Genomic DNA, 24,338 nt, shown 5'->3' with positions numbered 1-24,338 from the left:
ATATTTTTATATAAATATACATTTATGCATTTATAATCCATTTATATTTACAAATGTATAGATGTATATTATTATAAATGAATAAATTATAAATGAATATTATATAAATGTATAAATTATAAATTATAAATTTTATATTTTTATATAAATATGCATTTATGCATTTATAATACATTTATAGATATTTATAAATAAATATATTTATATATTCATATAAAAATATAAAAATATATAAATGTATTATATTATATATAATACATAATATAAATATATTTATAAATGTATAACTGTATATTATTATAAATGTATAAATTATAAATGAATATTATAAATGTATATTATTATAAATGTATAAATTAATATATTATAAATATATATTAATATTATGTAGAAATGTATTTATATAATTAATATAAATGTATATATGTATTGATATTATGTATAAATGTAAAATTAATATTATGTATATAAATATAAATGTATAAATGTATTAATATATATAATACATAATATAAATGTATATTTAAATGTATAAGTGTATATTATTAAAAATGTATAAATTATAAATGAATATTATATAAATGTATAAATTAATAAATTATAAATATATATTAATATTATGTAGAAATGTATTAATATAATTAATATAAATGTATACATGTATTAATATTATGTATAAATGTAAAATTAATATTATGTATATTAATATAAATGTATAAATGTATTATATTATATATTATACATAATATAAATGTATATTATAAATAAACATAAATATTTATATATTATGTATAAATGTATAATATATTATACATTATATTATATATAATTTATATAACATATAATATTTATGTAAATATATTATAAATAAAATAAAATATATTATAAATAAAATAAAATATTTATAATATGTATGTATAAATATATAATATTAGAAATGTATAATATATATAATATAAATTATTATTAATATAATTTATGTATAATATACATAATTGAAATATACATATTAATATATATTATAAAACAAAATTGAATAAATATATTTATAAATTTATATATAAATAAATGTATTTATATAAATATATAATATTTATTTCAATTGATATAATATATATAATATTATACATAATTGAAATAAATATATTTATATTAATATAATATATATATAATATACATAATTGAAATATACATATTAAAATATAATTGAAATATAATTGAAATATACATATTAAAATACATAATTAAAATATACAAATTGAAATATACTTATTAAAATATACAAATTAAATATGCATAATTGAAATATATTTGGAGTTGTTTTTGATATATTGTTTGGATATGGGTGTTTTTGAAGTTGTTTTTGAAATACACATTACTGTAGCATTTGGAATGTGAAAAACAGTTTTTCAAAAACAGGTGCAAAAACACTCAATCCAAACGCAGCCCACATATCAGCAACCGAAAAAGGCTTCCTTGTAGTACCATATGGGGCCCGACTATTTGAAGTCTCAATTGTCTCTAGAAAATCCCTACTTTTTTTTGTAGTTTTCTGCTCCACTACCTGAAATTGAGTCCAATACCAAATATAAGTAAATATTAATAATTAAAACAATATTGGGCAAGGATAAAGGGGAAAATTAACAATAAAATAACCAACAATTAACACCCTATCAATTCCCCCCACACCTAAATCATGCTTGCCCTCAAGCATGAGAACAACAATTGAACACCAAAATTTGACCATGGCTGTTACTCCAACTACTGTATTGCCAAGACACCAAGAAAATCATATATCAAGCGACACAGGTCAAGATCCAAGAAAAATCACCCCGGTTAGCATCTAAACTACCAACTCCTCCAATTTAAAGCAAACTAATCTAAGCAAAAGGAATGGTTGCTCACATTTATCAGCAAACGGTCCAATTATTAACCAAAATCTCGATATTAAGATCACAAATAGGCAAGCTGACTTTTGTTTTTTTTTTTTTAAATACTAACACAAACTTTACTTGTTTTTTTTTTCTCTTTTGTTTTTTTTGGGAATAGCAAAAGACTTAGTCTCTAGTCATTTAGAGCCTTTTGACGCGAACTCCAACATTTGTCAGATGAAGGAGCCCGGTTACTCAGCTCCAATCGGCTAATTCCTTAGAATATTTGTATTTAAAAAAAACAACCGCCAAATACACCTCTGACATGGGGTGTTTCTCATTCTATAGCGGCCGTGCTGAGTCAGCACGGCCGCATAATTAAATATTCCACCGAAATCTTGTCTGCAAAAAATTCAGTGGTGCAGAGGATGTCAGCGCGGACTTGCTGACTGGGCACGTCCGCGGCTGAAAAAGCTGCTTCTGGTCTGAGCATGTGTCAGACGCGGACGTGCTGACTGTGCACGTCCGCGGCTGATCAAACTGACTCCAAGTCTGCGCATGTGTCAGACGGGGACGTGCTGACTGAGCACGTCCCCGGGAGACACAAAATCAGTGCTGGTCTGTTGTGTCTGGAGGATTTATTTTTGGATAATTAATGAAGAAATCATAGGCTCAAACAGAGAGGGGCAACCACCCTTCTAAAATAAATCCCATCACTCTGTTTGCCTCATTCTATGAGCTATCGACCAGTAATATATAAACCACCATTTTGAGGATTTCCATGAGCTACAAGCCTGCAGCTGCACTATTACTGAGTCTACTAGCTTTCTCGGGCTCTTGGACAGTTTCAAAGCCACCAAAAACATTTGTTTAAAATTGATTGAAGTCTGTACATGGATGGAGGGAGGAAATGGAAGTCTGGATGTCCTTTAAGCAAACAAAGTATTTTAAACAAAATACTTATATTTATATATAAATATATATTTATTTCAATTGATATAATATATATAATATACGTAATTAAATATACATATTAATATTAATATAATTTAGATATATATAATATAATATACATAATTGAAATATACATATTAATATATATTAATATACATATTATAAAACAAAATTAAAATAAATATATTTATATATTTATATAAATATATTTAAATTAATATAAACTTGTATGATATTTATAAATAAATATATTTATATAAATATAAATATATATAAATATATTTTGAACAAAATATTATTATTTATATATAAATATATAATATTTATTTCAATTGATATAATATATATAATATACATATTAATATACATAATTGAAATATACATATTAATATTACTATAATTTATATATATAATATAATATACATAATTAAAATATACATATTAATATACATATTATAAAACAAAATTGAAATAAGTATATTTATAAATTTATATAAATATATATAGATAAATATATAATTGAGTGGATTTTTTTCCACCAACAACCTTGACTAAGGCGTATAACTAACTTAATAACTGGTTTGTATCCGATTCTCGTTTTTAAATTATATTAATATTAGTATGTATATTATATATATTATATCAATTGAAATAAATATATATGTTTATATATAAATATAAATATTTTGTTTAAAATATATTTTGTTCAATATACTTTGTCTGCTTAAAGGACATGGTTCCAGATTCCATTTCCTCCCTCCATCCATGTCCAGACTTCAATCAATTTTAAACAAATATTTTTGGTGGCTTTGAGACGGTCCAAGAGCCCGAGAAAGCCAGTAGACTTAGTAATAGTGCAGCTGCAGGCTTGCAGCTCATGCCATCATGATTGAAAGAATTGGTGGAGCGGCTGCAAATTTTTGAGAAGATTTCAGCCGTGCAAACTTCTGCGAAGCCTGAGAAGATGTCAGTAGCGGCCGTGCACAGTCAGCACGGCCGCAACTGACATCTTCTGAGACCCACTAAAATTTTTGCAGCCGCTGACTGACTTTTACCTGTCAGATTGGGAATGGGAAATTTATTTTGCTGCCGTGCTGAGTCAGCACGGCCGGTATAGTTTGAGAAATCCCTTATGTCAGAGCTTCATTTGGTGGATAATTTTTTTTTATACGTATATTCTGAGAAATTTGCCGCTCCAATCGCTATATGACCATGTACTCATAGAAATCACTACATTTTGAAGCGAGAATCGACACTTTAGGTGAAGATCCCGGGTTACTCGGTAGTAGCAACTAGCGGAGCACAGTCAATTCTTATTTATAACCATATAGCACAATAACTAAAAACAATACAAAAATAACAGCAGTCAGCCCCAAATTTCCAAACATGGAGAACTAAAATTAATAATTGAACCAATTCACATGAAAAATGCTAACAATCATTCCCTATGCCTAGAAGAGTTAACTAAAAATTAGAAAAGTTAAGCAAGTATTGATATTCACCAAAGAGATGTTCCTGAACTCAACCATATCAACTTGATATCCTTTTATTACTAAAATTTGGCAATAGCAGAATTAGAGACAACAATCCAGTAGCAAAACTTGGTATTCATATAAAACTGATCACTAGAAAGAAAAAGAAAAGAAAATAAACGAAAGATAGGCAAAAACTAACTAAAAATAAAGGGAAAATCCTCTAGAAACTAAAACTGGAAAAATTATCACCACAACTGATCCTCCCCCCACACCTAAATAACACATTACCCTCAATGTGATAATTTAACAGCAAAAGTAAGCAAAAGAGCAACGGTACTTCCCTGAAATCACGGGGACCGTGGCGGGGTCACAGCGGCGTTTGAGGTGGAAATTGGGGTGCAAGACCCGCATGGTACATAAACACTCCAACAATAATGTGGGTCGAGGGGTCCGAGACCTAGAAGAAGATTTGGGTCTCACCATGGTCACTAACAGGCAAATCAATCAACAAGAGATAAAAGCTCCAACAGGTAGAGGGGTCAGCAATTGCAAATCAATAACAACTACAGCCACCAGTAAGGGCAATAAGCAAGGCAATATCCACCAATGCGTCTCACTTAACAATCCGACCAACAACAGAAATTGGTGTTCCAGCAAATGTATTAAACTAGTAACGCAGAAGTCGCAACTAAGGGTAAGGCAATAATCAAGTGAATAAGCAATATTTCCCGCAATCGGACAATTAAATGCAAAATGTGTCCACCCAAGTACTCGACAAATGTCCCACCGGTCAATTTCTCCCAACAATAGCAAATTGTTCCCAACAAGTCAATGAAAATCAACCAATGGTAATAACCATACAAGGGACATAGGTGACGCAAGAGTCAATAGACAAACCCAGCAGTTATCCTACTAACGGCACACAGAAATTCCAAGCAAAGTAGCACTTCGTCACAGCCCAAAATATTCCAACAAATCACGTCAATAGACTCAATACAGAAATCAGCAAAATAGGACTCAAGTGATACCAAAAATGACCCCAACAAAGCAGTGAATTCAACCAATTTGAGCAAGTGAAACTCAACAAATGTCACCAATTGGACAGCCAATTACCCAAATCAACCGACCAAAATTAGCAATTGACCCAAGAAAATGGCAACTCCAGCAATTTTAAAATCTAGGAAAGTACGAACGACAGAGAGGAAAAACAATACCTCCACCTGTCAATTTGTTTGACAGGTGGTGATGGCATGGCGGAGGAGAGACGTGAGGTTGAGGGTGCGCATGGGAGAGCAGGCTGAGGCAGGAGCCGCGCGCGGCTCAGGTTATGGTGCTAGTGGCGCCGCGCGGGTGAGGTTGAGCGAGAGGGCTGCGGGTGAGGACGGCGGCAGCGTGGGTCTGCGGCGGAGGTGGGCTGGCGGCGCGCGAGGAAGCCCCTGGCCGCGAGGTGCAGCTGGAGCTGGAGGGAGGCGCGGCCTCACTGCAGAGATGGAGCGCGGGCGGTAGAGCTCGGAGGTGGTGCTGAGCTTCAGGCGGCAGCTGAGTTGGAGGGAGGGCTGGCGGCGGCGGATGAACGAATGAAAAGGCGCGAGGTTGCAGCTGCTGGTGGAGGTCGGCTGGTCAGCGGCGGTCACGACTGGGCAATGCGAAATTGGCGGCGCATGGCTGCTTGGTGGGCTTCAGGTGGCGCGAGGTTGCGGCGGCGGACAAACGAAAGAAGAGAAGGAAAAGTGGAAAACAGGGGAATAGCGGAGAAGAAGAAGAAAAGGAAAGGAAAGAAAGAAAAGAAAGAAGGGTAAACAATAAAAAAGCCCCCTGTGGTTAAGCAATCATACATAAAAGCCCCCTGTGGTTTCATATCATACCAGTCGATACCCCGTGGTTTGAATTAACCTGAAAAGTGGACGAAAATCGGCAAAACAGACGGAGCTGAGTGAATAGACGAAAATACCCTTTTGAAGAATGCAACTTGCATGTAAAATTTTTTTTTTTAAAGTAATTTGTTAAATAGCCTGCCTGAAACCCGCTTGCGGGTTTCCCCCTTATGTAAAATGACTAAAAGCTGCTTTTCTGTTCTATTTATATCAAACACATACTCTCAAACCCTCACCTGAAGGGTGAGGATGAGAGGGGAGGTTTGCTGGGCATCCTAGGGCCCTCCGATGGGCATATGCAACTCAACGCAGCTTGCATGTAAAAAAATTTTTTTTTTTTTAAGTAATTTGTTAAATAGCCTGAAACCCGCTTGCGGGTTTCCCCCTTTTTTTTTTAAAAATAAATTCTATGCTAAAATGACTTAAAACAAAAATAAAAGACTAAAAGTAAATAAAAACTAGCATGAAAAATAAAAATAACAGTAAATAAAAATACACTAAAAATTTGGTGTCTACAGTAGTTACTGAATAATCTGGAAACAGATTGAATGAAGACTCAGAAGAAACGGAAGCTGGTCTCTTATTATTAAAGAGTGAAGGCTAAAATAGGCATATCAGGTGAAAGTTTGTGGTGGAAATCTGTTTTTCGCATATGCACGCGCCTTTGCAGTTCGTTTAAGACACACGCCGAATATTTGACGATTTCCGTCCACTTTTCAGGTTAATTCAAACCACGGGGTATCGACTGGTATGATATTAAACCACAGGGGGTTTTTATGTATGATTGCTTAACCACAGGGGGCTTTTTTGTTGTTTACCCAAGAAAGAAAGAAAAGAAGAAGAAAGAAAAAGAAAGAAAAAAGAAAAAAAATAAAAGAAAATAAAATGGTTTTGGGGGTTTTTTTTCAATGTTTTTTTTTTCCAAATTTTTTTCGAATTTAAATTTTTAAAATCTGAATTTATAAAGAAAAAGAAAAAAAATGTTTTTTTTTTCTTTTTTTTTTTTTTTTCAATGTGAATTTTTAAATTTTTTTTTTTGAATTCATTTTTGGGTCGTCAAACACCGCGTGGGCACGCCAAGATTGTAAAACGTCCACTGACCATGAGACTTGAATTTAGACGCTTAACGCGTGCCCTCCTCGCGTGGGCACGCCAAGATTACCTATTCTGGTCATAGTGAGGAAACATCAAGAGTGATTAGTACCCAAGTGAGAAACGACATATTTAAGAAATTGAACACAAAAATAACAAAATCAACAATTGGGTTGCCTCCCAAAAAGCGTCTTTCTTTAATGTCTTTGGCTAGACATTGTTATGTCTTATTCATGGAGGATAAAATCTTGTGGCTCGTTTCAATGTTTCATCTTTAATGTGATCCTGGTAACCCTCATAGATGGAGTAATCTTTAAGCACACGAACTACGGTCTTCCATGAACTAGTTGATGGCGCCAAATAATCAAGCATTGATCGCAATTCTTCATCCACTCCTCCATCAAGAGCACTCAACGGTTCAAGATATTTGACCATAGCTACTCTTAACTTATTTCTGCCATGAGACTCAAAAACTTCCGGTATAACAAAATCAATCTCATTAACAGAAATCATAGAGTAAGAGTTAAGAAAATGCGGGTTAGGGAATGGAGGTGGTGTCACCACATTTGATGATTCTTCACTGGATTCTTTCACTTGAATGGGTTGCGGTTGGGGTTCCATTTCTTCCTTTTCGGCTTCTTTTTCAACTGCATCTATAGATCTCTCATTTTGACACTCTTGCATCTCCTCATCACTAGTCAAGCAAATTGCACTCTCATTTTCTTCAAAATCAACAATGGTTTTCGAGGGCAATTCTTCCATTTGAGAAACCAATCGATTTATTCTGGATGTCAATAGACACATTTGATCTTCCAGATTACTCATTGCATCCTTCATCATCTCATTCCTCATTTGTGTCTCCTGTTGGAATCGGTATGTATTAGTAGCTATTGATTCAACTATTTCTTCAAGAGACATACCTGACATAGATGATGATTCTTGAGACTCATACTGCTGAAAATTCATTGGCCCTGTTGTATAATTATAACTGGAGTTATCCCACCATCCTTGATCATACCCGTTTGGATTAGGGTTATACCACGTTTGAGACCAGGGTGAAAAATCTCCATAATTATTGAGTGGGACACTCAGATTATCTTGATATTCGGGGCACGTACCGGTTGAATGATCCCTGGCATAACAAATTTTACAGGTTGCAGCAGCCATTCTTTCTCTAATAGAGTTCAGTGCCTCTGAATATGCAAACTTAGCAAAAAAACTAGCCTCATTTCATTCCCTGGAAACAAAATCCAGTCTATCACCAAAATACGGAGTGTTAGAAGCCATAAACTATATAAAAAAAAATAAGATAAAAATAAAAACACGATGAACTCAAAAAGAAACAAATTAATCTGGCACCAGTCCCCGGCAACGGCGCCAAAAATTGACAGAGTGTCAAACCTGTGCAATAATAAATACCTGCTTAAATAAAATATAATTTCTGTAGATAGTGATAAGCAGGGTCGAATCCACAGGGACTGGGGATAATTCGTTTCTTCTAGAGTTCAAAGTATAGGGGGTTTTGAGATTAAATGCCAATTAAACAAATTAAATGCAGGAAGTAATTAATTCAAAGAAATAATTAAGAGAAGCTCTAGCCAAGGGTACACTTCAGAAATGGTTCATGCACTGATCATTGATGCAGAAATAATTCCAACATTTAGTAATAGATTAGTTATAGTTGTCATGCACGCGATAAACAACCAACCCTTCCTTAATTTCTCGATAGCTAAGGTACGACCGTTAGCTATTTCTCTAACCAAAAAATAACCCTAAGTACGATCGTAGGATTTAATTCCTGGATTGCATTAATAATTAGAAAGGCCCAATCCTAACCAACAAACACGCTACAAGGGTTTGTTTAAGTTAGATCATATGCTCCCCTGACATAAACCCAATTACGCCAGTTGCTACTGAGGTAGAGATAACGAACAATTACGGATTCAATTACCCCTATTTAGCAAAAATAGCCTATATGAATAATTAATTATTGCGCACTAATCAATCATCCACAACGCCATAGCAATTAAAATCAAGGAACATATAAATACCAATAAATGAAGAAAATAATTAAAACAGATTCGATCTCACAGTAATTGTCGAACCAAATCGTCAATTGTCCCCTTGACTAGAAAAATAAGAATTCAGTTCTTCATTGTTGAGGAAATTCCCAACATGATGTTGTCGAAAGTCGGCGTGCGCCTCACAATGGGAAAGAAAAGAAAAGAAAAGAAAACTAAAACTATCCTAAAGACTAAGCATCCCCAGCCTCCGTCTGTCCGTCCCTTCTAAAAGCCAAAAGACTATTGACTTCATGCTATCCAGTGGTCCCCGCCGAATAAGGAGTCCCAGAGCCAAAGAATTGGAGCTCTGCCGAAATTCCTCCTTCTTTAGTTTCCTATTGCTAGTCAAGGACTCTCTCGTACAAGTCATCTACCTAATACTAAAGTCCACATATCAGCAACCGAAAAAGGCTTCCTTGTAGTACCATATGGGGCCCGACTATTTGAAGTCTCAATTGTCTCTAGAAAATCCCTACTTTTTTGTAGTTTTCTGCTCCACTACCTGAAATTGAGTCCAATACCAAATATAAGTAAATATTAATAATTAAAACAATATTTGGCAAGGATAAAGGGGAAAATTAACAATAAAATAACCAACAATTAACACCCTATCACTACGATATATAAAATTGCAAGTAACAAGAAAAAAAGAAAGGAACTTGTGATATAATAATCAAGAATAAAGCTAGGAAGGAATAATGGCAGCAAAAAAAAAAAGGTTCTTCAGCAAAATCATTGCAATTTGGAGGGTGATCAACAATTTTAAAATACTAATTATGGATCCACTTTCCTTTTTAAATTTGTTTACAGAATGTCCTTAAAGTACTAAATAAAGAAAAACTGCATAATATATAAACAAAAGATTTACAAGTTATTTTTTTCCTTTCGTGGGGAGTCTACATGGCAATAACTAGATTAATAAGGGAATAAAAACTGAAAGAGCATTACTTTGGGATTATTTTTTGAAAAATAGATTATTTTAGCCAAAAACTCGTGATTATCAAAGAGTTACCAAGCAATTTCACATACCTAAAAATGATACATTTTTTGCGGTCTTTCCATCCTTATCTAATCAATGAATTTGAAGTATTGTTTAGCACATGCAAAAGGAATATAAATTTTATGCATTAGCAGTTTACATAAGTTTTTACTCAAGTGGGGTTGTAAGTTCAATGAAATGCTAGCGGAGCGTTTTCAAAATTCTCTTTACTGTCAAGTTCAGATTTCAAATTCTGTGTATGATAGTTGAGGGTGAAAAGAGAAATTTTAATTTTTAATCTTGACATAAATGTGATATTTTTTTAGGATATATAATTATAATATTGTGTGACGTGAAGGGAATATTTCTCTTTGGCATGTTTAAAGTAACTTACCCAACTTCTCATTTTGTGTGTAGAGAAAAGAAAATACTGTTTTGACATTAAAAAAAAAACATTTACTAACAAGAGATTTGTTGCAGGATGATAAAATATTTTTAGGATTGGAGAGGAAAATGCCTATTGGAGTAATATTATAAATTTTCGTGCCAATACTGTGCTGTCGGCCCATTAGGATAATTTTAATTGGATCAATGACTTAAGACGTATTTCTCACTGCTCATAGCCTGGATTGGGCCTCAAATACATCACAGATCAGATGCAGCTCTTTTGGGCTAGTGTTTGCTGCAGCTTCTTGGCTTTTTAGAACATGACCATGTCCTCATTTTCACATTTTTGGACTAGTGCGGTCACATGATTTATGTGATGACTACAAAAAAAAGTTGCTACAAAATTCACCGCTAGAATATGTAGCATATGCAAATGTGACCACCACCAAAATTTAAAATATGATACGATTTTAGAAAACTCTATTAATCAATTAAATTATTTCTTACGTGATAGTTGAAGATTTATTTACACGAGTAAATTTAGATGCGAGGCATATATTCTCCATTCAAGTTTATAATCATCTTCTTTACATGTATATAACCCATTTAAGCTATAGATTGTGTAAAGAAAACTTTTACACTAGTTACTAGTAGTTAATGAAAAATTAATTCTATATTTATTGGCAGACATGGATTAGAATGTTACTCCGCTAATGGTTACCATATCAATTTCTCATGGAATAAAATTCTGACTTCAAAACATAGGTAATGTAGCATTCGGAAATTAAAACCCTCTGAAAAATAAAAATGACTTTAAAATTTTTTTTGGTTTTAATGGTCAATTAAAATATGATAGAAATCAATTAAGATATTTTGGTCAAAGAGTAAACTTTTGTAGTGGGTGGATTAGGTAAATAAGGATACGAGAATCCAGAATAATTCTGTGATTAGACAACTTTTTCTCCTTGTCCTCAAATGATGAATTCTTGTTACTTTTCCTTCTGAATCTTTTTTTTTTAGTGTAAGCAGAGGACTCGAACTCGAGACCTCTCACTTACACTCCCTCCCTCCCTTATTAATCTTAATTATACCCCTGAAATGACCTTGAATTTGATTAATCTCAAAAAAAAAAAGGCAATAGACTCTAGATTTGAAATTACAAATTATTTTTGCGTGTTCATATATATTCTATTCTGATTGGTTTCAAAGGTCAAACCAAAGCTAAAGCACGTCTTTAAAACTCCAGAAAAACACTTCTTATGATAATATTCTCCTCCCTTTAGAGATTTGGTGTTAAATTTTTGTGTCATATTCTTGGTTTTTGGGAGCATAAATTAGTATTTTGTTAGTTCAATATATGCTATTACACAACAAATTTACTCAATAATATGTTTACATTGACATCAAAGTAGATATGGTAATCTAAGTAATGACCTTGTAGAATTTAATTTCCCATTTGGTATAATTTCCTCAAACAACAACACAACAAACAAACACCAATAATGTTTAATCACTAATGAACCACTATATTATTCCGCATTACAAAAGAAAAACCATCTTAAATACAACATTAATCTCTTATTTTTAGAATTTCGATGTTCTTCCATCGTGATTCCATGCGATAAGAATCATCATTTTGAGCATAAACACCACATTTGAAAGTATGTGAGGTGCCTCCACGGCCATCTGCGACAATCTTTAGACAACCATCAATGAAAACCTTCACCTTTGCAGCTAAAACATCATGAACCACATTGAGATGAAACCACTTGTCATAGACGCTTGGAAACAGAACAGAATCAGTATAGTAAAAGAGTGAGCTATTGTAAACCCTAAGCATCAGAGTTGTGGCATGAGGAGCAGTTGCCCCGAAAACTTGCATGATGCAGACACCTGATGTCCCCGATGGCACGTAAAAATCCCCTTCAAATTGCCAAACACCTGAAGAATAGTTATACCCCTACAAGAATTGGCGAAAATAAAATTCATATTGGTGTCAAATGTTGGAAAAAATTTTAGCGTATCTGAAAATTATATGAATGTTACCTGTTATGTATCCAAACCTACTGGTATGAACAATTTTCTCCATTGAAGGTATTACATGAGCATATTTTTGTCAAAGAATGGATAGGCAATATAATTTTTCATACCTGTATCCCAATCTCAGTTCGAGGTTTTGTATGACTAGTGGGAGTGTGTGGTTTATCGGTTGAAAATACCCACAAATAGTGAACTCCATCTACGAACTTGTATCTTTGATCTACAGGCACATCATATGGTTTCTGAATGTGGTAAAATGATGTATTAAAAGGCAAAGAAATGAAGCCCTTGGATGGATCTACGGGTCCTTCACAGCAGAGGACTTTGTACAAGAGGAATTGGAGAATGGCAAATTGCAAGAAGGTTGAGGAAAAAGATGTCATCTCTTACCATGAACAAAGTAGTGGACTTCAATGAATACCTGAGAAGGGATTTATAGAAAATTAAACCTACCTAGATTCCTCATATTACTATCATACTATCACGAATTTTTAATTGCTAAGGCGAAGGAAATGACTTTCTCAACTTTTTGATTAGTTTGAACATGAGCCAACGTCACGCAATTTCGGTAAAACAGCATAGTTTAATATCATAATGCAATCTTGGTACGCAGATCTAATCTTTGTACATGACATAGAAATTTATATTCATAGAAGAGAAAAGTTAAGTTGTGTAAAGGACATATGGACAATACTGATTCTTTGTACATTTTCTAAATAATGATATTCCAACCTATTCAAACATTTGAATTTAATACTTTCTTCAATAACAAGTTGGGACTTTGAATCTTATTTATTATTATAGAGCGCAGAAAAAGTGCCCTAAGGTACATTAACTTCGGGATTTCTCCCCATAGTTTGTCTCCTGAGCAGGTTGCTTAAGTGAAAGAAAACAAGAAATAAGCAAATGTATAGTGTGCAATGTGCATGGCTGTGGTTCTTTTCATAAATCCACAAAAATTGTTTACAATTAACAGATGGCTTAAGGACAATGTTAATTACTTGGTTCTTAAAAGAAAAAAATGCATCTATCTCCTTAGCTGTTAGGTGTAAAATAAGTGTAGTTAATTACAGCCCGATTGACTATTAGACTACCAAGTGTTTGTAATTAACAGATGGCTTAGTCTTCACACCAACAAGCTCTATGTTACTTGATTATTAGAAGAAAAAAGCGTATCTATCATCTTAGCTGTAAGGATAAAGTATATTTACTGCCCAGTTCACTTTTAGACTCTTTCAGATTAATTTGTGAAACAATATGATTGACCAACCCTAAGATTGGATTGAAGCCATGGGCACGTCGTTATATGGAGTGCCGATTATAATTGAATTGCTAATCTCATATCTATCAGTCAGTGCATATGAAAATAGATGTGAATAATGAAACTCGCATATTTGCTACATTTGGCATATTTGCTTTAACATTGTTCAAATTGTTTTGAAGTAATCTTCATAGGGATATTCTTTGATTTACGTACAATGGAATGAGGTTAGTGCATGATCACACAGGTTTCAACTGCTTTTTTGTACTTTTCTCGTTAGACCATGAAAACTGAAGAATAAACATATTCAAGGTGTAGAGTAGGTAATTGTTTCGGTTTTCTTTGTTTTCGGTTTTCCGCTTGATAGCTTATCGGAAAAAAGCCGAAAAGACATAAACATAAACAGAGAAAAGAGACCATGGTGGTCATCTTGCTCGTTTTTCTTTCCTTCTTTCTCCACTACTAAGAAAGAGTCTTAGTATGACGCTAAGATGTAATGGAAAAAGAAAATAAAGGGATTTAGCTCCTCTCCAATAGATTCTTTTTCCATTTTTGACAATGCACATCTAATATATGATATGTGTTTTTATTTATTAAGAAGGGATATAATTATTTTAAATTTGATTAATCTTAACACTTGTTAATAAATGAAGACACGTGTCATTCATCCAGATGTGTACTATGAAAAATGAAGAGAAAGAATCCCCTCGAGGAGCCAAGTTCAAAAATAAAGAAGGAAATAATTCAATGTAATCTGAACATTTGATTGAATATGTAAAATCCACCGACTACAATATTACCTTTGGGAAATAATTTCTTATCTATACTTCACCTTAGCCGTTAATGCAACCCTCCTGGTATATGGCTTCCATGGCACAATATGACAAGAAAAGACACAGTGTGTCGAGGATAAATAGGTAAGTCTCTTGAATATTAATAACTAATGCAAGTCATAAAACATATTAGGAAGGCAAGAAAAGCATATTCAAAGTAGAAGCTGATATGATATCCTACTTGATCACTTAAACAAAAGGCTTAATATCATCTTTGGCTCTGCTTCTTAGCACTCTTGCTTCCAATTCGAAGTAATACATACTAACCTATGCTTTTAATTGAGGTGATTATTTGGTACTTAAATTAAACCTAGAAAGTTCTTAATTCAAAGGACGAACTCCACATTGCATCCCTGAATTTGTATAATTTTTTCACTTTGCACCATAAACTTTAATTTTGAACACTTTACAAGCTAAATTCTTAATTTTGAACACTTTGCAACCTAAACTCTCAAGTTTATCTTATTTAAATATAGTCAATGACAACTTTACCAAAAATTAATGGCATAGAGGTCCTAACAAATCAATGATAACGTGCTAAAGCCGGTCCAAAGGTTCCAAGGTATCATAACAAAAATAGAACGATACATTATCATTAATTTGCACTATCTTTTATCTTGCTAATTTTGCTAATAACATTAGTAACTAAAACCATATAAATCAATAATGACGGGCAGCTGGTCAAAAAAGTTAGGGATCATAGTTAGAACAAAATGTCACATCGTCGTTACATTGTCATAGTTAGGGATAAAGTGTATAATGCAGCAAACAAGAAGAAGACTAGTTTTATGTTTTTAAACTAGCTTTATGGAAAAAGGTCAAGTTCTTGCTAACTGCTCTTCACATGATTTTGAAAGTTTCTTACCATTAATCTTAAAAGGTTTTTAGAGCTTTTCTATTTGACTTTTTCTCTTGTTTGACTTGTCCAAATTACATATGATACATATATTTGTCTGTTTATGTGTAAAGCAGATTACAAATCATTGTCTATTTTAATGCAACTGGATCAAACAAACAAGTTCAATTTTGGAAGGAGAAGGTATGATATGACAAGATACAAGAAGACAAATAAATTTTTTTTATCACTTTTTGATCCAAGGAAAAGATTATTCAAACCTCATTTCACATTATTTTTTTACTTCTACTTTACCAAATCCAGATACCTGCATTGTCATTTTCACAGGGTGAATGTACAGAGAAGTTATAAATGGGAATTGGAGAATTAATTTATACTCGTTCTTACACACCTGATTTAAACAGAGGCAGATGACTACGTTCGTTTTTCTTTTCTTATTTTTGTTTTTCATGTTTTTGGTTTTTCAATGAATTATCAGCTGTCAACTAGTAAAAACGGAGAACTAAAACCAAAACACTGGCCTGCAACTTTTGTACTTATCTCGTCTTCAGTTTTCATGGGATAAAATAGAAGTACTTTTATACGAGGAAAATATAAAATTACAGTTGAAACCGGTCATGTTCTAGACTGGTTCCATTGTAAATCCAAGATTTTCACAATTACAAGAGAATTTCTTGACAATTCAAATTATGTTATATTTGGCTCATTGAATAAATAAGTGAGTCTTAGCACGTATTAATTATTGAACTCCTTAGTAGGAAATGCTATTGAAACTCCTGAAATGAACTGTTCAAATTATGTACATAACTTATGCTATTACATGTGTACCATTTCACAAGAATAAAGAGAAGGCAACGTTGTAATAATCCAATGGTCAAAGAACTAACTTTACTTTGTTGCTTTTGGTACATTTTCAAAATGGAATTTCATATTCAGTAGTTCGGCCATGCTGATGCTGCATAGATCGAGACAGCACATTTAAAAAGAATGAATTTGACAGTTTAAACGCGATCTGATCTAAATCACAGATATAACACTGTCATGTAATCGCCTTAACAATTGCCAATGCAGCACCAAATTTTTCTCTCATTGTTGCTTTCAATACGTTGTTATAAGTACCACAAAAATTTTCTTGGTCTCAAGGTAGAGAGATGGGTAGTAGCTTTTACCACAATATCTGTTCCCTCTTAGTCGTCGTTCTAGCAAGTACTCAGCTTGCTATTGGAGAGCCAACTGATCCAACAGATGGATTTGTTGAACTCCCATTTAATACATCCTTTTATCACATCCAGAAGCCATATGATATCCCTGTAGACCAACGATACAGCTTCATTGATGGAATTCACAAGCTCTGGGTCTACTCCACTGACAAGCCTTTAGCTAAGAATAGTCCTACAAATTCTCGTACAGAAATTATAATCCAAGTAAATCACTATTAATCTCTTTATCTCTTCCAATTCTTTTCCAGTTTTTACACTTCAGTTCCCATACCTTAAGTTACTAGATATAGATCAATTAGCAAAACAATATTAGTAGTGTTAGAGTAACTATTTCATAATTGCCCTTTTTTTGTTTTGAATTTTAGCACATTTTTTCATAGCATAGTCTATGGGGTAACAGATGATACTTAGAAACAAGTGTGCCAAGTTTTACAAATACGTATGAAATTAGATCAACAAAATATATATTTAAGCACAAATTGAATTGCATGTATGGACGGGAAAAATCCTTTTGCTACATGTGAAATACAGCATGTGACATGTTAATTTTTGTGCTAATTTGCTTCTCAGGGTTATAATTACTCTTCGGGGATTTGGCAATTTGAAGGATATGGATTTGTTCCCAATGGAACTTCTGGTGTTTGCATCATGCAAGTCTTTGGAGCAAGCCCTCATGCCACAACTCTAATGCTCAGACTTTTCAATGGAACCCTTTCATACTATAGAGCTCCTGTCCTAGTTTCAAACATCTATGATAGGTGGTTTCGTCTCAATGTAATTCACGATGCAGATGCTAGCAAAGTGACGGTTTACATTGATGGGGTTCAAGTGATTGAAGCACCTGGAAGAGGTGGAAAATATCATTATTTCAAGTGTGGAGTATATTCACAACCTGATGCTTCTTACTACATGGAATCTAGGTGGAAAGGAATCAAAATCCTAAAAAAAATGTAATTTGTTTCTTTTATGATCTATATGTTGGGCTTTGGTTTAAGTGTGGAATGTTAATACCTATTTTCTTTTCGTGGAATAAAAGTTATCTGTTATAAGTAATAAAAAGTTTGACATGGACGCTGTCAATGTTGAAAACAGACTGTTTCTTCATAAAAAAAAAAAATCGTATATTCAAATCATGTGAGAATTGTATTAGTAGATAATTTGTAAATATTCTTCAAGTGACCTATATATAGTCTCAAGGCTTAACCTGACTCGTGGTGGTGATGGCGAAATTATCCAAACTTTGAATTATCCAAAAAAGAAAAGAAATACAAAATAACTACAAGGGATGTGGCATACACACTTCTCTTTTCCCATTTCAGGCCAACTTGAATACAGTTGAGTACTCAATCTTGTTGAAGTAGCCCTTTGACGGATTGAGGAACATTGGAAGCTTAGATGTAGAGTGATCGTCCCCAGTGAAATACCCAAAATTTTTAAATGGCGAGCTAACGAATATGATTAGTTACCTATAAGACGAAAAGATACGAGATTCTATGAAAAGTATGCCCTTATTGTCCCATTAAAATTCAGCATACAAAAAAACAATTCAACTGAATGATGAAGCAGTTATAGATTGAAAAAAAAAAAGGGCAAATTGCAATTTATCCCCCCTGTGATTTAGCATTTTTTACATAACCCCCTCTAGTTTCAAAGCTATACATAACCCCCTCATGGTTTGGATTAAAAGTGTCAAAGTGACGGAAATAGTCATTCGTAATGGAATTTCTAAAAATGTCGAAATTACCCTTATAAATACATAACACACTAATCCCGTATGATTTTTATATTTTTACCATATAACCCCTTTATGGTTTAATACTTTACCATATAACCTCCTTATGGTTTTCAAAATATACACATAACCTTCCTTGGTTAATAAATAATTTTCAACTTTACATAAGGGTATTTTTGATATTTAGGTGACTTCATTACGAATGATCATTCCTGTCATTTGACATTTTAATCCAAACCATAAGGAGGTTATATATAGTTTTTGAAACCATAAAGAGGTTATGTAAAAAAACGCTAAACCACAGGGGGGTAAAGTGGAATTTGCCCAAAAAAAGGACAAATAAGCACGTCACAAAAATTGGAGAGCAATATAATAAATTTCATTTACCAAAAAAAATGTTAATTTGCATGCTCATTTACCAAATAAATATTTTTGAAAATTTTGAGAATTAAATTACTATACCCGCTGAACTGAATCTCAAAAACCAACTTACTGATATGTTATTAATTTGAATATTAGCTGTTCGATGATGGCACTAAATTTTTTTCCCAATCTGATGAATCTTCTTTGGTTTCTTGGGATCATCCGAAATTGGTATTGATCGTTGGAGAGAAATTGCCTCCAAATGGCAGATAAATTTTTGGCTTTTCGATACTACTGTTGACAAATATACCTATAATAAACAGTTTGAGAGAAAGGCAAAATACTCTTCAATTTTTTATTTTTTTTTTTGTGGATTGTTAGATAAAGTTTTCTATTCTAATATGTCTATGGAGCCCGAGGAAAGATAGAAGATGAGAAGAAAGTGTATAAATGTCTTTAATTTTTGTCACTAAAAGGCAAGTCAAGTAAAGACCAAATACTGCTGTAACATTTTGGGGAGGCACATTGACCATTGTAGACCAAACTGGCAAAGTCTCGTAAAGAAAAAATAAAAATATTGAAATAGACATAGTCTCGTAAACAAAAAAATTTCAAGTAATTAATAGTTGGGTATAATAACTACTTGCATCCTTTAGAGCCATACAAACATCTAAAATTTTAAACTAAAAAAATTATTTTCCCTCCAAAAAAAGTTGAAATTATGTCTAATTGAAGCGATGAAAATGCAACTAAACTCAAGATAATGTCATCTAAACAGAGTTTAGATTTTCTTATTGTTAGATCTCATGGCAAGTGAGAAGTTTGTTCTAAGAAAGTCTTAAATTGTGGATTGAACCTTTCAAAGAATGAAATAGTTTCAAAGAGACTCGATATAATTCACCAATAATAGGAAAAATATTCGAAATTAAATTTTTTAGACTAATTAAAAAGCTAAATCCTGCTGATGGAGGGCGGCAATATTTAAAAGCAAGCACTAAATAGCCAATGTTTAATAGTGCCAAAATCGTAAAAATATATCTCTCATCATGTGTGGAGCTCTTACCAATTAACTAACCCCATACAAACGGAAGAGATCATGGCACAAGCTGTTATTACTTTCAATAAACAACACAAAAGTGTGGCTATCATTTTCAAGAAAGAGGTCCAAAATGTAAAGTCATTCTATCAATGAATTGAGATCATTTGCAAGCTTTTGAAAGCTTATGATTTCATCACACACTAGAGTATTCTACATCTTTGTTTTCTTACATGTATATTGTATGGAATCATGATGTGGTTAAGGCTCTATAAATATCAAAATTTCTTGCATGAAGCAATTGACAGAGATGGCTATTTCTTACCATTTAATCTTTCGTTTCTTCCTGCCCTTTTTATTATATACTTCTCAACTTGCCACAGCGTGCTCAATTGATCCAACTGATGGATTTGTTGAACTCCCATTTAATACATCCTTCTATCACATTCAGAAACCATTTGACCTCCCCGTAGACCAAAGATACAGCTTCGTAGATGGAGTCCATAAACTTTGGGTTTACTCCACAGATAACCCTTTGTCTCGGAATAGTCCCACGATGCCACGTACGGAAATTATGATCAACGTAAATTCCTCATATTCTTTTTTTTTTGGGTTATATTAAATTTCTCATTCACTACTTCAGGTTTTGATTCTTAGTGCTTTGCATATTTATTTTTGCTGTTTTAATGTAGTAATGATTCTTATGAAAGTTTACAGATGCTCCTTTTCTATCTTAACTTTGTTCATGATTAAAGAATTTTCTCTTCATTTTTTTTGAGCCAAAATTTTATGTATCTTCTTCTATGGTATAGCATGTGGTGATTATAATCTTCTACTGTTGTTCGTGAGGAAGCAAGAATTCTATGTGATAAAGGACTATCTCTGATACTTAAGAAAAATTATACTGGTTCTTTCTTCTCTTGTCTCTTTCTTCTGTTTCCATTTTTTTAAGTACTTATTTCCTTGTTCAATACCAATATTTAAAATAGAATGAAAATGTGAAAATAATTGTTATTCAAAATCTTCATAAGATGGCTCGCTTTCACAATCTGGGTATTATGGACTTGTTATTGGCTAATTATTTAGCTGATTAAAGATTTTAATTTTGAATAATCAATTTCTTATATCCTCATTTGCTTCGGTATTTAAATTATATATTTTTAATAATAGAAAAAAGTAAATTCAACAATTTACCAAAAGTAACTTTGGCTGATTCTCATTATTCTCTACTATTACTTTTTATACTTAATCAGATTTTGCAAAATTTAGAGCAACCGAGAAATTTTGCAAAATCTAGAGCAACTGAGAAAAAGCTTATGATTGCACTTATAGTTATTTTACACCCCCTTTTGTATCCCTATCAAATTCATTGCTGGGTTTCTCCTGTTGTTTGCCATGTAATTCAGAATTTATTACAAATCTACGCAATTTACAAGTGTTAGTCTGCCTAGAAGGACTGGCTCTTGGGTTCAATTAGCTCACTAAACACTTCTATTGAAGAAGGGAAAAACAAAGAATAACTGTATTATACTAAGGCTTGCCACTACCAAGTGTTAAAAGACAAATAAAACTGGAGTATTGTCTTTTAACCATTTCTCCTATCAACTAGCACACTTAATTGAGATAACAAATTTTGGGCTTACTCAATACTTGATTCTTATTTCTTAGGGCTATAATTACTCTTCAGGAGTTTGGCAATTTGAAGGATATGGATTTGTGCCAAATGGAACTTCTGGTGTGTGCATTATGCAAGTGTTTGGAGCAAGCCCACCTCATGCCTCAACTTTAATGCTTAGAGTCTACAACGGATCCCTCACTTACTATAGAGCAAATGTACTTGTACCCAACGTATATGATAGGTGGTTCCGAGTTAATGTAATCCATGATGTGGCTGCTAGCAAATTGAAGGTTTACATTGATGGGGTTTTCACATTTGAAGCAGCTGGTAGAGGTGGAAATTCACATCATTTCAAGTGTGGAGTGTATTCACAGATTGGTGACTCTTACTACATGGAGTCACGTTGGAAGGGAATCAAAGTTCTTAAACAAATGTGATTGATTTTCCTTGTAATATTTGTCTTGGATTTAGTTTACGTTTGGCATGTTAAAGCCAAACTACTTCTCTTGTCCTTACTTCTTTGGTGTTGAGGTAATGGATAAGGTACTAGTCAATGACTTAATGCTTGTGAAGCTTGACTTATATGGAACAATGCATGAGAAATGAGCCAAAAAGTGCAAGAGATAAAATAGACACGAGAAACAAAGCTAAAAAAAAAAAATACTCAAATAATTAAATTATATCAAAGTAGGTAAAACAAAAAGAAATTTTTTTTAGCTGGTACTCATTATATTTAGGGCAAATTACACTTTGTCCTCCTGTGATTTAGTGTTTTTTTATATAACCCTTTTATGGTTTTAAAAGCTATACATTATCCCCTCATGATTTGGATTAAAGTGTCAAAGTAACGGAATTTGAATCCATAATGGAATCAACTAAAATGTCAAAAATACCTCTATGTAAAGTTGAAAATTATTTATTAACCACCGGGAGGGATTATATATATATATATATATATATATATATGTATTTTTTTAAAATCATAAGGGGATTATATGGTAAAGCACTAAACCATAAGGGGGTTATGTTGTAAAACATAAAATCATACAGGATTAGAGTGTCATGCTTATTTATATATTTTGGTCACTTCAGTCATTTTAGTTTTTAAATAAGGGTATTTTAATCTAAATTATGAGAAGGTTATATATAGCTTTTAAAACTATAGGGGTGTTATGTGAAAAATAGCTATATCACAGGGGGATAAAGTATATTTTGCCCTTATATTTAACTTAATATGTAAATAAATATTTATATTTATTTCACCCTAGAAATAGATGCTTTGACGAATTAGTTTTATAATTACTAAATATTAATACCTTAATAAGTACCCAATAAACAGTCACAAACTAAACCCAAAGATAAAAAAAATATGAAAGTAATGGCATCTGTGCCAAAATGAAGTTGGAGCATTACCTATCTTTGGCTATAGTAAATCATTGTAAAAATGATTTCTTTTTTTTTTTTACCAGATATGATAGGCATACACTACTCTAGGGGAAAAAGGGACCTAAAGACACCTAAGGACAACCTGGAGGGCATGAACCACCACTGGCCCAAACGGATATATTTTAGAAAGTTTTAAGAATTTATTTCAGAATAATGTTCACTAGTGTGACAACTGATGTGGCCCAATTTGAGGCCACATGATTGAAATATGCTTAGTTTAGTGACGAAGTTAATGATTATGCTTAGTTACCTTACCTACAAGACGAAAAGACACGTGATTCGCTGAAAAATATGCGGTTATTTTCCCATTAAAATTCAGTATACATAGAATAATTCAACTGAATCATGAAACACTAATAGCTTTTAAAAAAATGGAGGGTAACATTACAAAGCTAATTTACATGCTCATTTACCAAAAAAGAATTTAAAATTTTTGGAGAATTAAATTTCTATACCCATTGAACTGAATCTCAAAACCCAACTTACTGATGTGTTATTAATTTCAATCCTGGCTGCTCGGTAACGACGCTAAGGCTCCGTTTGTTTGTTTGACAAGATAGTTGTGCAAGAAAGTGTGTCATGAGAAAAGGGAAGTGAAATAAGGTAAAGAAAAAGAAACTAACTTTTCCACATATGTTTGGTTAACTAGAAAATTATACAAGAAAATATAAATTATTGTGTTTATTTAGCCGAAAATCACGAAAAAATTGGTTAGTGCGTTCATTAATAGAAAATATTCAATACTGCACCTCTTCATTTTTGGTATTGAATATACTAAAAATATGTAATAATTAAAACATTTTGCATATTGGAAAAGTTGTTTACTTGAAAATTAATCACATTCTTTAACAAAAAGTTTATATATATATATGTGTGTGTGTGTTATATGTGTATAAGTTATTTAAAAAATATACAAACATTAAAAAAGAGCATAAACTATAAAAGAAAAAACTACTAATGTCAAATAAATTCAATAAATTACTAATTCATTAATTGTTAAAATAAGAATAAAATGTTTAACTACAAGCCACCTGCTTGAATTGTACATTCTAAATTATTCTAATTGATGTAGAAGTTTAGAATGGAGGAAATAGTTTAGAAAGAAAATGGTTGTAAAAAAAATCTAATTATTTGAAACTTTCCCTTGACTCACTTTCCTATGAATTTCAGCAGGAAAAGATTTATAGGAAAATGAGCAATTATGGGAAGATTTTATATGGTGGGTTCCATAAATTTCC

The 24,338-nt window shown here is 32.4% G+C and overlaps 3 protein-coding genes across 3 annotated transcripts; 2 read left to right on the top strand and 1 right to left on the bottom strand.

Annotated features, from left to right (window-relative positions):
- Window positions 1–12,265: 12,265 nt before the first annotated feature.
- LOC113776857 (citrate-binding protein-like) lies at window positions 12,266–13,118 on the bottom strand. The gene is made up of 2 exons (XM_027321912.1): window positions 12,846–13,118; window positions 12,266–12,655 (listed from the first exon to the last, which is right to left on the bottom strand). The coding sequence occupies exons 1-2, from the start codon at window positions 13,116–13,118 to the stop codon at window positions 12,266–12,268; spliced, it is 663 nt and encodes a 220-aa protein (XP_027177713.1).
- Window positions 13,119–16,836: 3,718 nt separating this feature from the next.
- LOC113776856 (citrate-binding protein-like) lies at window positions 16,837–17,859 on the top strand. Its single transcript, XM_027321911.1, has 2 exons — window positions 16,837–17,109; window positions 17,476–17,859. The coding sequence occupies exons 1-2, from the start codon at window positions 16,837–16,839 to the stop codon at window positions 17,857–17,859; spliced, it is 657 nt and encodes a 218-aa protein (XP_027177712.1).
- A 2,487-nt stretch (window positions 17,860–20,346) lies between these two features.
- On the top strand, window positions 20,347–22,091 carry LOC113776855 (citrate-binding protein-like). The gene is made up of 2 exons (XM_027321910.1): window positions 20,347–20,619; window positions 21,705–22,091. The coding sequence occupies exons 1-2, from the start codon at window positions 20,347–20,349 to the stop codon at window positions 22,089–22,091; spliced, it is 660 nt and encodes a 219-aa protein (XP_027177711.1).
- The last annotated feature ends 2,247 nt before the right edge of the window (window positions 22,092–24,338 follow it).

Source organism: Coffea eugenioides, chromosome 7 (assembly GCF_003713205.1).
Source record: "Coffea eugenioides isolate CCC68of chromosome 7, Ceug_1.0, whole genome shotgun sequence".
Lineage (NCBI taxonomy): Eukaryota > Viridiplantae > Streptophyta > Magnoliopsida > Gentianales > Rubiaceae > Coffea > Coffea eugenioides.
Note: the sequence above shows the minus strand (reverse complement) of the source record. Positions and strands in the feature narration are given on the sequence as shown.